Source organism: Manis javanica, chromosome 1, assembly GCF_040802235.1.
Source record: "Manis javanica isolate MJ-LG chromosome 1, MJ_LKY, whole genome shotgun sequence".
NCBI classification, from domain to species: domain Eukaryota; kingdom Metazoa; phylum Chordata; class Mammalia; order Pholidota; family Manidae; genus Manis; species Manis javanica.
In genome coordinates, this window is record NC_133156.1 from 87848296 (window position 1) to 87863968 (window position 15673).

General features: G+C 32.2%; 1 protein-coding gene across 6 annotated transcripts in view; it reads left to right on the top strand.

Annotated features, from left to right (window-relative positions):
• SSBP2 (single stranded DNA binding protein 2) overlaps positions 1–15673 on the top strand; it is a 299317-nt gene that overhangs the window by 248058 nt on the left and 35586 nt on the right. For 4 of the 6 annotated variants that reach the window (XM_073234476.1, XM_036999672.2, XM_036999693.2 and 1 more), the window contains 3 exons: positions 4775–4841; positions 5543–5613; positions 11929–12020. In XM_073234476.1, coding sequence (XP_073090577.1) covers positions 4775–4841; positions 5543–5613; positions 11929–12020 — 230 coding nt within the window. The remainder of the gene's footprint in view (positions 1–4774; positions 4842–5542; positions 5614–11928; positions 12021–15673) is intronic. The other 2 variants (XM_036999677.2, XM_036999698.2) reach the window with 1 other exon arrangement.

A 15673-nucleotide genomic window follows, 5' to 3' on the forward strand; every position in this document is an offset into this window, starting at 1 on the left:
TCTATCATTCAACAAGTAATTTTTTGAAGTTTACTATGTGCCAGGCATCATTCTGGATGTGGGGATATATCAATAATCAAACTAATGACATCCTCTTCCCGTGGAATTGGCATTCTAATGTAGCACTACCCAGTAGAATTTTCTGGGATGATAGACATGTTCTGTGCCCATACTGTCATATGCAGTAGCTGGAGTAGTTTGAGCACCACTGAACATTTGAAATGTAGCTAGAGTGATTGTGGAACCTAATTTTTAACTTTATTAATCTTAATTTTAATTTAACTAGTCACATGAGACAAAGGGCCACTATATTGGATAGTGTAGTTACAGTGGTTGAAATATAGAAAAATAACATACATGTCAAGTAGTTGTGTTTTGGAGACAAAAATCCTAACTTAATGTAACATTTCTGTATTTTAATATCTCTTTTACTGATACTGCCTTTTTACAGAAGAAAAACCCATGAAAGTGATGTTGTTAAAAGGGCCTCAATTGTGTCATGCATCTTAGGTCCAAATGCCAGTGGTGCCCAGCTATGACTTCTTCGTGTGATGATGTGTGATAATAAAATGCCTACATGATGAGGTGGAGTGAGGTGAATAACGTAGGCATTGTGACATAGCGTTGGGCTACTGCTGACCTTCTAACAATACAACAGAAGGAGGATCATCTGCTTCCAGAATGCAGTTGACCATGAGCGACTAAAATCCTGGAAAGCAAAACTCCAGAGGAGGAGGAACTACTGTATTAATCCTCAGTTTCTCATCATCAGAAACGATTAATAATAATTATCTCATGGGATTGTTGTAAGCTTTGAGTAAAATAATAAATCCAAAGAGCTTAGCACAATTCCTGGCACAGATGTACTGGCTCAGAAGTGTGTATTATTGTTGATATGTTTCTTATTATCAAGCACCCTCATTGATAGTTTTATTTTCTTTGTCTGAGTGAAGATCCATTATAGAACAAAAAATGTGTGTCAAAATTTGTGACTAGTTAAAGAAATCTGAATGGAAAACATTTGCCATTTTTAAAAATGTGAAAATAACATCAACCCACAGGATGTATATAAAGTTGTTCATTTTTCCTGCTATTAAAGGTCTAAAGCTTGTAATGATTATGCCCTTGTTGATACACAGAACCATCATCTGGTCATCCCAGGACTGATAAAAATGTTTTGGAAGTTAGAGATTTAACATACTAAAAGACAGGCATTGATAACTAAGAAGTTAAATTTAGGTAAGACACTCATTTTGAAAGACAATTTGACATTGATCAAGAATTCTATAGAATTATGCTGTATTTTTAACTGATGAATAGAAACAGAGAGCCATGTCAATTGTTCTGACATTCAAAGATAAATAAGAAAAAATGCAATTTTTAAGAAAATGGTTTCCAGTGCTAAAACATCATGTCTCCAATGAAATTAGAAATTCAGAATCAAAATCTAGAGAATAAAATCCTAACCACTTAGAAACTTAAAATAGCGACAACTTCAAACTCAAAACTGAAGATAATGTTGGCTAGTCATGTATTTTCAGTCCTGCTCCTAATTCACTTCGTTACAACTTTTGACAGTGTTGACCACTTCTTCCTTTTGAAACTATCCTCAGGAATTCTGAAACGTTGGTCCTGGTGCCCTTTCTAATTTCATACCTGTTCAGTTTCAGTTTCCTTTCCTACCTTTTTTTCTTGGTATTTTTAAAGAATTATATCTCTGATTTTTTTCTTTTCACTCTTTAAGATCTATTTGATTTTTATGACTTTATTACTGGTAATTCCTAAAACTGTCCAATCTAAACCTTATTTCGTTTATTCCTTCAATATATATTATTCTGAGCCTATAGGCACAGATAGGTTCCACACTCTATCAGAGCTTACAGTCTCTTGGAGATATGTAGAGGAAAATAAGCCATTATCATATTTAAGTTCTAAGAGAGTGAGGTATAAGATCTAATACAAACACATAAATAGCCCTTACACCCCCTGCATTCTAAGACATTTAGGGAGGCAGGAGTCACACACAGGTGGAAGAAAGAAGAAATAGCCGTTGTGGTTATATTGAGCAAATAATTACATTGATTGAGCAAGTAAGTAAAAGATATTGAAGATAATACAATCCAGGTTTTTCACTGAAAGTATTTACAAGAATAGGAGGGAAGAATGCTGTTCTTGAAGTTTTGGGTTGGAATTGGAGATACTGAATTGGTGTTGGACAGTGAATTTGTGGAATGTATACATCGTATGCAAACACAGAGAGGCATATAATTAGTCATAAATGTAATTGTGTGTGCAGTGATATGTATGTACATATACATAGATTTTTCCAGCGTCTATTAAGAGGGTCAAAACAGAAGGTACCCCACTAACAATGAACACTGAGAACCCAGATCTTGATGCCTAAATGCTGTCGTCCACTAGAAGGAATCAGGGCCTTTTGGAGCATGGTCTCATTCCAGAGCTAGGCCAGACAAAGCATGAGATGAAACTGGAACATCTTGCGCTGTTAAGGAAATGCTCAAAATTTGATGGGCACATGTCAAATGGAGACAAAGAGTCAGCTTGAAGAGCCTTCCACTGGCCAAATCTTGTATAATTAATATTAAATTATAGTAGCAATAGATTACAATCTATTGATTAAAATAGAAATCCATAAGTAAATAAATAAGTAAAGGTAATCTGTTCTCACAGTGGAATGTCAACTAATATGAATAGAATGATAGCCATGAAATATTTCCATTTGGCAACTCTCATAGTGCTTAGGAATTGTCAGTGCATGCTAATGCTGGTAGATTGATAAAGGATTGATGAAGAATGGGATATTGACAATCTTGGAGTAGTTCTAATGCTAAAAGTAATCAATTACAAAGGTGAAAAATAGTAATCATATGGTGTAGGAATCTAGCAGAAACCAACAAGCAGATGACAAACATTAACATCACCAGTAGTAATGCCCTCTGGTGTGATACACTGAGAAGGGCATAACATCATTTCTGCGGTATTCCTTCTAAAAATGTGACCTGAGTCCAGGTCATGAAGAGGCCTCAGAAGATCATCTAGTAAAACTTAAGACCTGCTCTCTAAAACTGTCGAGGACCTGATAGGGAAGACTAAGGATTATTCCTACTTGAAAGAGCATGAAAAATGTGACAACTAAATGCACCATGTATTCCATGAGATCCTGGTCCAGAAAGTAAGAAGAAATATTGTTGACCAGACAGCAAAATTTGAATGCGGTCTGTGGCTTGGTTGGCTTTGTGTTGTATCAGTGCTGACTTCCTGAATTGAAAAGTTATGTTGTTGTAGAGGGCAATATTCTTGCTGAAGGAGCTATACTGTGCGGTACTCAGAGGTGAGGAGGAGCACTGTCTGCAAATTGTGCTCACGTGATTCTGAAAAAGACTGATAGCAAGTGTATAGAGAGAGAAAGAGAAGGGGTAACGGGGCAGGGTGATTAAATGTTAACAGTTGGACAATCAGTGTTAGGGTATATGGGAATCCTTTATGCTGTTTGTGCAATTTTCCTGTAAGTTTGAAAAAAATTTAAAATACATACATATTTTAAAGCAAATAAAAGGAGAACTTAGGCCAGACCAGGGTTATATTGAAGAATTTTGTTAGGAAAGGATCTCTATGTTGAGATCTAAAATGTGACAACAATAGGCACTTAGCGGTCTGTAAACTCCTTAGGAGGAGAGAGGGTTTAATTATGCTTTGTTTTTAATGGTTGGCATTTAGATATTGTTGATTGAATTCATGAATTGAAAAAAACTGGAAGAAGTTTGGTATGGCTGGAAGTTAGAATGTCAGTGTGGCAGCACCAATAAATTAGTCCGGAATGATAAGCAATGAACAGATCATATAATCGGAAATCAATAAATAGGTATTCAGTGTGCTTGTAAGCAAAAAAAAATGGTTTGAGAAATGGCAGTTCTGTGCTGTATCTCAAGTGGTAACAATTAATTAAACAGTTCTGAGCTAGATATATAAATTCTTTAATATCAAATTTCTTTTCAAGTTTGAACATCTTAACCAATTAAACAAAATTAATCTTGCTTTAAAAAAATTCTTGACAATTGTCAGGATTATGTGTATATATGTATTATATATATTTTGTAGGATCAGCAGGCTTTGTAATAACTTGGGCCACCTCTAAGTCCTGCTCAATTAGAAACTTGTGACTCAGTATATATCCAGTATTACACCCTGCATAAAATAAACTCTGTCTTCTAATCTCCACCTTTTTCAGTTCTAGTTCTCTTTTTTTCCATTCTGCCAAATTGTACTTAATTGGAGTATTATTTTTTTTAATAGTTGCTTAGGAAAAATATGACTTCAAAAAAATTTTCATTGGCCCTGTGGCATTTAGTTCTGCTGCTATTGTAATCTCAAATGAGTAAAATAATCTATAGAAATAAGAGTTTACATTTCAGAAGCAAATTAGTTATTTCAGTACCCTTAGTAAATTAATTTTGGGGAAAGGCATTATACTTAGGAAGAAATAGGACAATTATTGGTTGCCTAGATTATTTTTCCCAAAATGTATTTATTTTGTTTGCCACAAAATAGAGCAAAATAGAGTGTTTTTAGAACTAAGAATTATATTGGTTTATGTAGACCTATAAAATTTATAAATAAATGTGAAATATAAGAAATCTAGGGAAATATTCCAATGTATTTTAGTTATAGGAATTTTAAAAGAGAACTGTTAAGGCATTTATTTGATAAATATTTATATAATATTGCTTTTTATTTTGTTTCATAAATATGCTAGGCACTTGGAGGTGTCCCAGGAAGTCAGCCATTACTTCCCAGTGGAATGGACCCAACTCGACAACAAGGTGACTACCTTAAAATAAAAGTGAATTTGATGTGCAGAATCACAAAGGAAACCCTTTATTTCTTAAGGAAAATCTCGTTTGTATGTCTTCTATAGTGATACCAATTGCATTTTTGCAAGTAACATAGCCAAGTTACTTATGTTTTGAGCTAGCTCTTAATTGTGCATTATAGTAAGGGTGGTAATAACATAAGAAACAGAGTAATTAAATACCCAAAAGTGCATAGTTTAACCTGTAACTCTAAAAACCTTTTATATAGCTTCTAACAAGTGGGAATCAAAGTGATTTTATCACTTATGATTCCATCTGCCTTTTTCAGATACAGAGGTTAGTCCACTGGAAAGACAAGCAGGAGAAAAAGAGGATGCTAAGCAATGAGTGACTTGATTGGCTTAATCAACTCAGTGTGATCGGGTCCTTCCATAGAGATGTTTAGGTACCACAGATACATACGGCTCTCTAACACTGTTCTAAGGAGAGAGGAGCAGAACATGTGAGAGATGTAATTTGATACAGAATAGAAAGAAAGTTTCAATCTCAAAACATTAGAAAACTGGCCAAGGAAGCCAAGATGCAATGATGTCAGTAACTCAGTCCCTTAGGAAATAAATACTGTACCACCAAGCAGAGAGGAGGCTACTAGCCTCTGGTTTAACACTCAGATTCATTACATTGCTGATTTTCATACATGTTTTTTTTAGGGCATCCAAATATGGGTGGGCCAATGCAGAGAATGACTCCTCCAAGAGGAATGGTGCCCTTAGGACCACAGGTAAATAATCAGTGCAGAACGCTGGACTCTGAGTTTTTTGCCTTCATCTTATATAAACAAACTACAGTATTTGCACTAAAGGCTTGATGTAACATGGGTGCCAGGCTTTGGAGGGCGTACTTGTGACATGCCCAAACTGATATAACAGACCATATTTTAACAGGTGCTATCACATAATGCGTTCAGTATGTTTGAGAAAATACATTGCATAGAAATACATTATTATAATGATTATAAAAAGATAACTATTACCTTTTGGTTAATTACATTGAGGAAATATAAAAAATTTATAGCAATTATTATAAAAGATAACCATGTAAGTTAAATGTTGAAAAAACAATTCATTAAAATATTAAATAGAACAAGCAACATAAAATATGTTTCTGTAAGTCTTTTAAAGAATACCATTAACTTTATTATTATATATTATCACATTTCTTTATAGAATATGAAAACAACAGAGAACCATTTGGAAATAAACATTAAAATAAATCTTACTGATCAAACAAAATGCTATCAGTATACATCAAATGTTATCCTATTTCTCCACCAAAATGTCCAGAATAAACACTGAGGCTGACCATTTCCTAGCTGCTGGTGACATTTTTTAAGTGTGGTGTTTCAAGATACCATTTATTTTAGCTAAAGCATCCTCTTGTCTCCCTTAGGAAAACTGCATGGGATAGAAACTAACTATATAATGTTGTATTTCAAAGAAACTAATCCAGAATTTTAGATTTCTACCTGATGGGTCAGAGATCAGTGTGTCACAATGCTGGTTAAAAAAAGGACTTAATTTATTTTCTTCATCTTTTTCAAGAATAGCTCTGTAAGTGACAGTTTTAGGAGCTTTTTCATGTATCTATGTTTTATAAATTAACATTTTGTGGTGTGCCCAAAGTAGTCAGAGAATTAAGAATCTAACACCCAGGTAATGTGATTTAGAACTAGGAGTATCTAACCAACAGACAATAATACATATGTAAGTATTTTGAAACATGAAATGCATATAATCAAATTTTTCAGAGATACCAAAACCCACTAAATAAAATATGTCACATCCACAAAGTCAGAAAAAATATCATTTATTTTATTTAGACTCAGTTATTTTCTATGTATTTTCTTAAGATCTTATAAAACTGACTTAGATACTTAAATTATTTTTCACTATTTTTAATCATATTAGGGATGATCTATGTTATCAATTATCATTAAGCTATTAATAGCAATTAGAATTTATAAGATCTATAGAATATTTGATTGAATACACTTTTAGTCTCTAATAAACTAAGCCAACCAATTTGGCTATATAGAACTTGAATGAGTCTTTTTCCCAAAAGATTTTCATAATAGATTCATTTTTGAATACATATGCAAAACTTCATGCCTAAAATGTAGTTATCATTCTTCATTCAGTTCCCTTATTTTTCAGCTAGCTGCTTTTTAAACAAGTGTCACCCCAGACCAATATTTTCAATACTTTTAAAAACTGGAGTCTGACTTAAAAGTCAGTTTTGCAGTGTTTGAAAGATATAACAATGCTTACTGAAGTTTTAGGAACACAAAGATCTCATTTGAAAATACAGAAATGAAAAGCATTCTGGTCCTTATTTTTTTATGTTTTGTAAATATCTAAGCTATATGTTTATGTGTTTTGTGTTTAAGTAAATTACACGAGAAAATAAGAAAACATATTTCTGGTGAATAATCTCTTATTACTGATTAGTTTTTAGTTTGTTAGAAATCTCTTATTATTAATGAGCTTTAATAACTAAGTGTATCATGTAAGTGTGAATTCTTTCTTTGCATTTTCAAACCCAAAGAGAATAGTTATTTCTTCATTTGGATTAGTATCCTTTCTATCTATTTCTTTATAATTTGGGGGAAATAAAGTGTTTTGGTATGAATTTACCACAGAAACTAGAAATAACCTACAATAACTTTTTTAAATGACAGTGTACAAAGTATAAAAGGTTAAAATAAATTATTTATAGCATACCATGTACTTAAATGAAAAGAGGAATCATACTCATACGAATGATACAATAGATAAAAAGTGAGGTAAAATCATTTGGAATGGAGGATTCTTGTGAGATATTTACTCCTAACACCTGATATATAAAACATATGTATTATAAAACTGTGAGATTTGTAATAAAGGTTAACTGTTTTTCTTGAAAGATAATTTCTTGAACTATCATAACAGCCATTTAATGATGCACGTGCTCCTGAGAACATAATGCATCTGCTTCATTGTTGTTAAATTATAGAAATAGTCTCTGAAACATTGCTTCTAGCTTTATGTACAAACAAAATATGCATCTCTTTTTTATCATAGGTATTATTTCCATAGTTTTTTAAACTTAAGACCAGTGTAGTAGAGTGATAGAAGTTATCTTTTGGAACAATTGAATTTCTAGAACAAAAAAATACATATAATCTAGTGATTTTTATATGATGCTGGTTCAGGCAAAGTGCACACTTAGAATATGATTAATATTTATTGCATGGATGAAGAAGCAGAAGTTTGTTTCAAATCCTGGCATATTTTTCCCACTCCTTTATCTATTTTAAATATAAGTTCAGTGATAATACATGATTTAAAAAATGATACCACTATTCTTTCCATAGAAAAGCAAAGTTATCTATTTAATCAAGAAAAATATCTTCCCTAATATCATATTTGAGTCATTTTTCTACTTCCTTTTGTAATAAGATATACTTCGTCTGTGTTTTTGTGCTCAGTATCATATAACTAGTAGAAAAATTCACCAATTTGTTCAAGTTCCTCCAGAAACTTGAAAGATAAATGAGATCTACACAAGTAGGAACATATCATGATTTTAATCAAATACTTGGAGTAGAGAAATGGTGAGATGGAAGTATATGATAGACTGTCATATAAAGAAAGAGTAAACTATATTATGATTAGTACATATGGTGTAAGGGGGGGTCACATGGAAGACAGTGTAGCACAGAGAAGACAAGTAGTGATTCTGTGGCATCTTACTACTGATGGACAGTGACTGCAGTGGAGTATGGGGGGAATTGATAATATGGGTGAATGTAGTAACCACAATGTTTTTCATGTGAAACTTTCGTAAGAGTGTATATCAGTGATACCTTAATAAAAAAAAAGAGTAAACTGCTTCTGTATTTTCAAATCTAAGGTAGGAGGTAGAATTCAACTCAGTGTAAGAAAGAACTTCCTAGAAATTAAACTGCCCAATCATGAAAAACTCTTTATAAACTTTCCAAATAGAGTCTGAACAGCCATTTTGTCAGGAACATTGCATTGGGAGGGAGATGATTAAACCAGATGGAATTGTATGTCTGCCATCAGCTTTAAAATTCAGTGATTCTAAATTAGCTCTTCCCATTCTGCCTTTGTTGATACCACTTGGAAAGCCAATTGTTATTGTTTCTTATCTTCCTGTTTTATTTTTGCTTCAGGTTATTCACAAAATGAAAATATTTTATAGATCTATCAAATTAGGTATTGGATAATTTCTCACTGATTTCCTGTGATGTCTAACCACTAGATATACAAAGATGAGCAAAACACACTCGACCTTCAAATTACTTACTGTTTTGCAGGAGACTCAGATACATAAAGAAAAACTACTATACAGTGGGAAAAAGTATGGAAAAGAAATATGCCTAATCTATCAGGAAACCATTACATAAACAAGCATGTAATGCTGTTAAGGTCAAGGGCTCAAGGGAAACTTATGAGAAGAAGACTTATTTAAGTTGGTCCCTATTAACAATGATAAGAAAGAGTTGCCAGCTACAATTTTTGAGCATCAAATACTATGCCATTAATGCACTAAGCATTATGATAGGTGTTTTTTATTACTTCATTTTATCCTCCAACAGGCTTATAAGGGAGATACTATTACTTTACAAATAAGGACATTAAGGTTGAGTGAATCATTGTGAAAATCAGTGGCCCATGATCACACTCACAGGAGGGACAGAGGAAATGCGGCAGTGGAAGCAGAGATTCAAACCAATGTTTCTTTGCCCAGAGCTATAACGAAAACTAATGTGTTCCTTGATTTAAAAAAAAAAGTCACAGATCTCCTAAGACCAAAAATGAGGGAGGACTTTCTTTTATAAGCATTTCTGTTATACTTCACCATTCAGATTTTGTTCCACCAGCTTTCTTCTCAGACTCCTTGTTAGTAACTGCTGCCACCACCAGGCTTGAGCCAGGGTTAAGGAAAATAGCTATCGTTTTAAACTGTCGCTGAAGTGTGAATAGAAACCATTCTACCATCCCATAGCACGTACAATTGTAATATTTAAATAAAACATCCGGAAACTAAAAATATATAAACAATGAGAAAAACATGTAACTAGAAAATTTATAAACTGGCTTACTCTCTGGCAGCAGACTTCCTCTCATTGAATATTTCCTTATCATCTTAGCACCTACTACACAGAAGGGCACAGCAGATGAGTTAAACATGAGTGTGAAAGTATATAGTGCGTTTCTGAACCACAAGAAATCCAGTAGGCTGGAGGGTACAGTTGGGAGTAGGTGAAAAAGGTGAGAATTACAAGAAGTGATGATAGGAAAGACTGGCTGGGGCTAATCTGTGAATAGCATCATAGAGCCGTGCTGAGGAGTAGTTAGTGTGGGTCATTGTGCTGAGGAGTAGTTAGTGTGATCATCGTGGCTTTTAAGTGACATCAATAGGACTCAGCTTTAGTAGCATAGTTCTGGAGGCAATATGTACCGTAGATTGGGAGGTGGAGAGGCTAAATCAGAGAGACCAATTAAGACAGTACAGTAGTCTTATTAAATGACAAAGATCAGTGATAAGAAAGCAAGAACTATTTCAAGAGCTATTTTCACAGGTAGAATCAATAGCTTTTGGTAACTGATTGGATACAGAATTGAAGTAAAGAGACGTCAAAGAGCTCCTGGAGGTTCTGAGCCTGGACTGTTTATACGCAAAGTGATGCCACAAAACTGACTGAGGAAGACAGTAAGAAAAACACACTAAAAAAAAAAAAACACCGTAAGATTTCACTTATATGTGGAATCTGAAACACAAACAATTTAACAAAAAAGACCAGAACAGAAATAGACTCATAAATACAGAGAACAAATTGGTGGTTGCAATAGGGGAGGGGATGGAAGGATGGGCAAAATAGGTTAAGGGGACAAAGAGGTACAAACTTGTAATCATAAAACAAGTAAGTCACAGTGATGAAAGCAAAGGCAACATAGCTAATGATATTGTTATAACTTTGTATGGTGACAGATGGTAACTACACTTACTGTGGGCATTTCATAATATATATCACTGTTGAATCACTATGTTGTTCACCTGAAACATGTAATACTGTACGTCAACTATTCTTTAATTTAAAAAATATTTTTTAATAAAGAACACAGTTATGAGAAGACAATATTGAGTTTACTTTTAGACATGTTGAGCATGAAATTGTGTCCAGGTGACCCATATGAATTTCAACATACTAGTTATCTGGGATCTTAGAGATTTCATGACAAAAGATAAAATATTTAGAATTCCTAACATACAATTATGTAGTTCTGATGAGTAGTCAGAAAAGTTGGAAAAATAGTGGTATCAGAAAACCAAGCATAAAAGTAATTAATAATGTCAAAGTATATTGACATGACAAAATTAATCTTTTGGAAACTAAAGTAAGCTAATATGATATACATGTTGAAACATTAAAACATCGTTATCCTTTGAATGCTCATAATAGATATTGACAGAAGCCTATTGTATCATAATTTATGCATACATATTTTAAATGTACTTCAGTTTTCATGTATTTTTGTGTTTTTGTATATTAGTACATTTCTCTATTGGATATATTATTTTATGGACAGAATTTTGCATTCAACTTTCTTATGTTGGGTTCACATGTTTGGTTTTTTCAGACTTCCTGTAATTGTTCTGGGTCTGACAATTTCAAAAATGTTGACTAAATCATTTCTTTAAAAACAGAGTTTTGGATTTATGAAATGTTTTATTTGAAAAAGTTCACTGTTGTACAGATATTAGGAAATTAATAAAGATATGTGGAATATTATAATTGCAACTATACCTTAATCCTGCAACGTGCTCCAGTGATCTTATGTATTCATGTGGTTTTTAAAAAACACAAACCAAAATAATTGTTAAAATAGAAGCAAAAGTACAAGAGTGGACCCTTCAGAGAATGAATTGCACAGGCCTTATCCAATCAGGAGTTATGTAGGGATATCATTAACCTGCTCTCCTTTCTTTCCCCCCTCCTCTTTGGTTTTGTTTTTTTGTTTTGTGGTAGTCTGACCCTTGGTTATCATTACAGAACTATGGAGGTGCAATGAGACCCCCACTGAATGCTTTAGGTGGCCCTGGAATGCCTGGAATGAACATGTAAGCAAAATGCTATATTATCCTGTTTAGTAAAGTCTTCTATTTTCTCTCCTAAAGGTTTTGTAGCACAATTTGAGCCCCTCAATACCTGTGTAGTATAAAATGAAAGTAATACAAATGAACTAAACATGAGCTGTAGTGTTTGCTTCTTTTTTACAATATATTCTCTGGTTTTCTTCCTTGCAACCTTTAATTTTTTCCATTTTCAAATGCCATATATGCCAACTTTTAGCCTGATTTTCATGTTTTACTTAATTATAAAAAGTGAATCTTTTGTAAATAAGCATATAAGCTCCATACAGTCTGTACAAAAGTATGAAGAGATGCTGACACCTAGACTACAACTTAACTCAATAGAAGTCGACAATTGAATATTGTTAACTTGATTTTAACAGATGTCTAGTAATTTCTAAGAGATTTTAACTCTTATAAATATATATGTGTCTCTTGCTTTATTGGGACCACTCTTAACCCAGAGTGAATTCTTTCTAGTATTTAATCTTCTGTATTAAAGAACTTCTATAGTATCAACATGTGTTGAGATAAGGAGTAAACTAAAGGTTTTTTTGGTTTTTGTTTTTAACTGGAAAGGCCTTTCAAGTCCAAAGAGAGTAATTGTTTCTGTCAGCCAAAATAATGCAGTATATGAAGGCATTTTTATTTATTTTTAATTATCTAACTTGCCCTCCAAGTTCCACATGCATCAGTTGCTTGTTAGTGGCATTCCTTAATGCACTGGGAGAGTCGGTTTTATGATGTGGCCTAAAGCAAGCTTACCAGGAATAATGAAAGTGTTCCAAATTGGGTTGTGGGTAGTCTCCTCTAATATATTTCCCATTAGTCCAATTTTTGGTTACTTACATATCAGACAACTCAGCCATCATTAATAGCATTGCAAATATACTGAGATAATCCCTTTTGATGTACATAGCAATTTTTTTAAGTTTCTGAAAGCATTTTCATGGAAAGCAATTTTGCCTAAAATAGAAAATAGGTTAATAGGTGGGTACCAACCAGACTCAAAACTAGCAGGAAAAGAGAAAAAAGTAGGTCAGATTTTCCTATCACATCTTTTCACTTTGAAAGTAAAAATGGGTAGACATGAAGTCTGACTTTTCTCAAATTCATCAAAGGCTTAGCTTTTATGAATGGTAGCCATGAAAAAAAGTAAGTGGTATTTTGTGCTTATATCAAAAGCTGAAACTCTTACCAATAGGATTTAAATATATGTAAATTTTAAGAGATTCTGACTTTCAAAGGCAATCACTTTTAAGGAATATAATTTTGAATACTGTGTATAGACGTGAGTGGCATACATTCTGAATATTGTGTTCAACCCAGAATTATCATTAAATATTAGAAATGTATCTAATATCATTTTGTATATTACTCTTCCTTATAATTAGCCATGTGATTAACTTTAGATCAACCTTGTTTTTTTATTGTACAGAGAAAAAAGTTATTTTCATGTGACCATTAAGAGACTCAAATACCTGCTTAAAATTATCTAGTTCCTTTCTCACGTATACTTAAATAGATACATATGAGCACATTTAATTCCCTGGCTATGGATACTAAACATAAAACTAAAAATTTTAACATCATTGATATTTGGATTTGGGTTTCTCATTTAAATATAACCAGATACTTTCAAATATTTTTATTACATAATGTTTTACTATTTATATAGTTTATGATTTTTATAGAAACTTCAAGCCATAAAGATTGAGATTCCCATTATTGTTACTATTAACTTCCATTTGGTGTCTAATATAGTTTTCAGTTTTCTACACAGCAGCGTATCTTTCAAGGACAATTAAAATATTTCCATCTAATAGGAAAAGATCTGAAATGTGGAAGAACTGACCAGAGATAGTAATTCTTGTACTGAATTGGCCCCAACAGTGCAGAAGTGCATTTAAGGAGACATAAAAAAATAAAACATCATTATTTCCACTGTACTCAATAGAGTGAACTGTATTGAAATTCACTTCATAATTTATTATCTTTAACACAAAGTAAATCTTACTATGGTATGGCAAATAAGTATGTCTAACTGGTATTTTTGGCTTTCTTCTTGTCATTTTTAAGTGTTGGGGAACTTAAAAATGTAAGGAAAAGGCATTAGAATAGTGTTACTTTAACCTATATTTTTAACAGTTTAAGATACGTGTTGGGCTCAGGAGACATCTTTCAGAGAATCATATCTGGATGAAGTTTTCTTAGCTTGTCACTTTTTCTTGTTTGCCAGCAAAGTGTAATGACAATGAAAATAGCCAATTCTTGTCCCTAGAGTAATTAAATACTGTATTTTATTGGCATCTTTTATTTGTACTGAAGAATAAAACATTTGGTACAAAATTTTCACAATATTGTTGTTAAAAAAATACTCATCACCTCCAAAGAAAATGGTTATTCTGATATAATTTTTGTTATATTTCCATGCTCTAAACTCAGCATAAATTACACAGTGTCATCTAAAATTAGAATATACTTTTAATGTTTCTGTAACTAGTATTGTACCTTTAGAAGTGAAATCTTATTATCAATTCCAGTAATTTAAAGTAGAATATACAAACTACAGTCAAAATGTAAATGTTTTCAAGTGTATTATAGGTTATTTTTAAAGGAAACTATATTTCTAAGTTAACTACATTTTTGCCAATTTCCAAAGAATTTAGGATTCAGCATTTAAATATTTCTAATTCTATTCTGTATTCCTTGGTATTTTATAGAAACTAAGAAGACAAAGAATTTCAAAGTGTCTAGACCTTGTTCTAAATCACACCCCATAGAATTATAAAGTTTCTATAGCTAGTATCTTGAAGTAAAATGACTGAATTACAAAAGAAAAGAGATTTTTCTCTATGATAATCATGGTTCCTTTGATTTCTTCATATACAAATACCCTTGCCAAAAAATACAGACTTTTTTTAAATTCCATTTTTCTTCTTTTTTAACGAGGCTAACCTGATTCTACTTCCAACTATACTTATATAGAAATTTCTATTCACAATAATGCCTATGTTGTAGTTTGCAGATTACTTTCTTGATAACACCAATGGTCCTCAAGAAAAGTAGGAATATTACTGAGCTTAAGTTGTTCTAGAACTATCCACTACTATAACCCCCCACTTCATTAAACCTATTTGTGAAACTTAAATGTTCAAACAGTTTTGCTCCTCCATACAAAGTATTAATACAGAAACTATTATATTAAAGTGCAATTATATAGGAAATATATGATGTGCTGAGACTAGTATTTGTCAAATAATTGAAATACATAAAAGGTATTTTGTATTATTTATAACAAACACAACATTTAATATTACCTAGTTGTTATTTAATAATGGAAAAATGTTTAACATTTAACTCGGCATGTTAATTTAACATTAAACAAATTTTAAAAAGCAAATATTTTATTGTTTTAATCTTATTCATACAGTCCTTATTTAAACATAATATCAAAATTATGAGAACACTATCTGCATAAAATCATTGTATACAATTTTTTGCCATGATCGGAATATAATATTTTTATGTTGTTATAAGACAAATATTTCCCAATTTCTTCACTGTGTTTTACCATCAATCATGTGGATTAACGTCAAACAAATGTTTTACTTGATCTACATATCCCATGTTTTACCTCA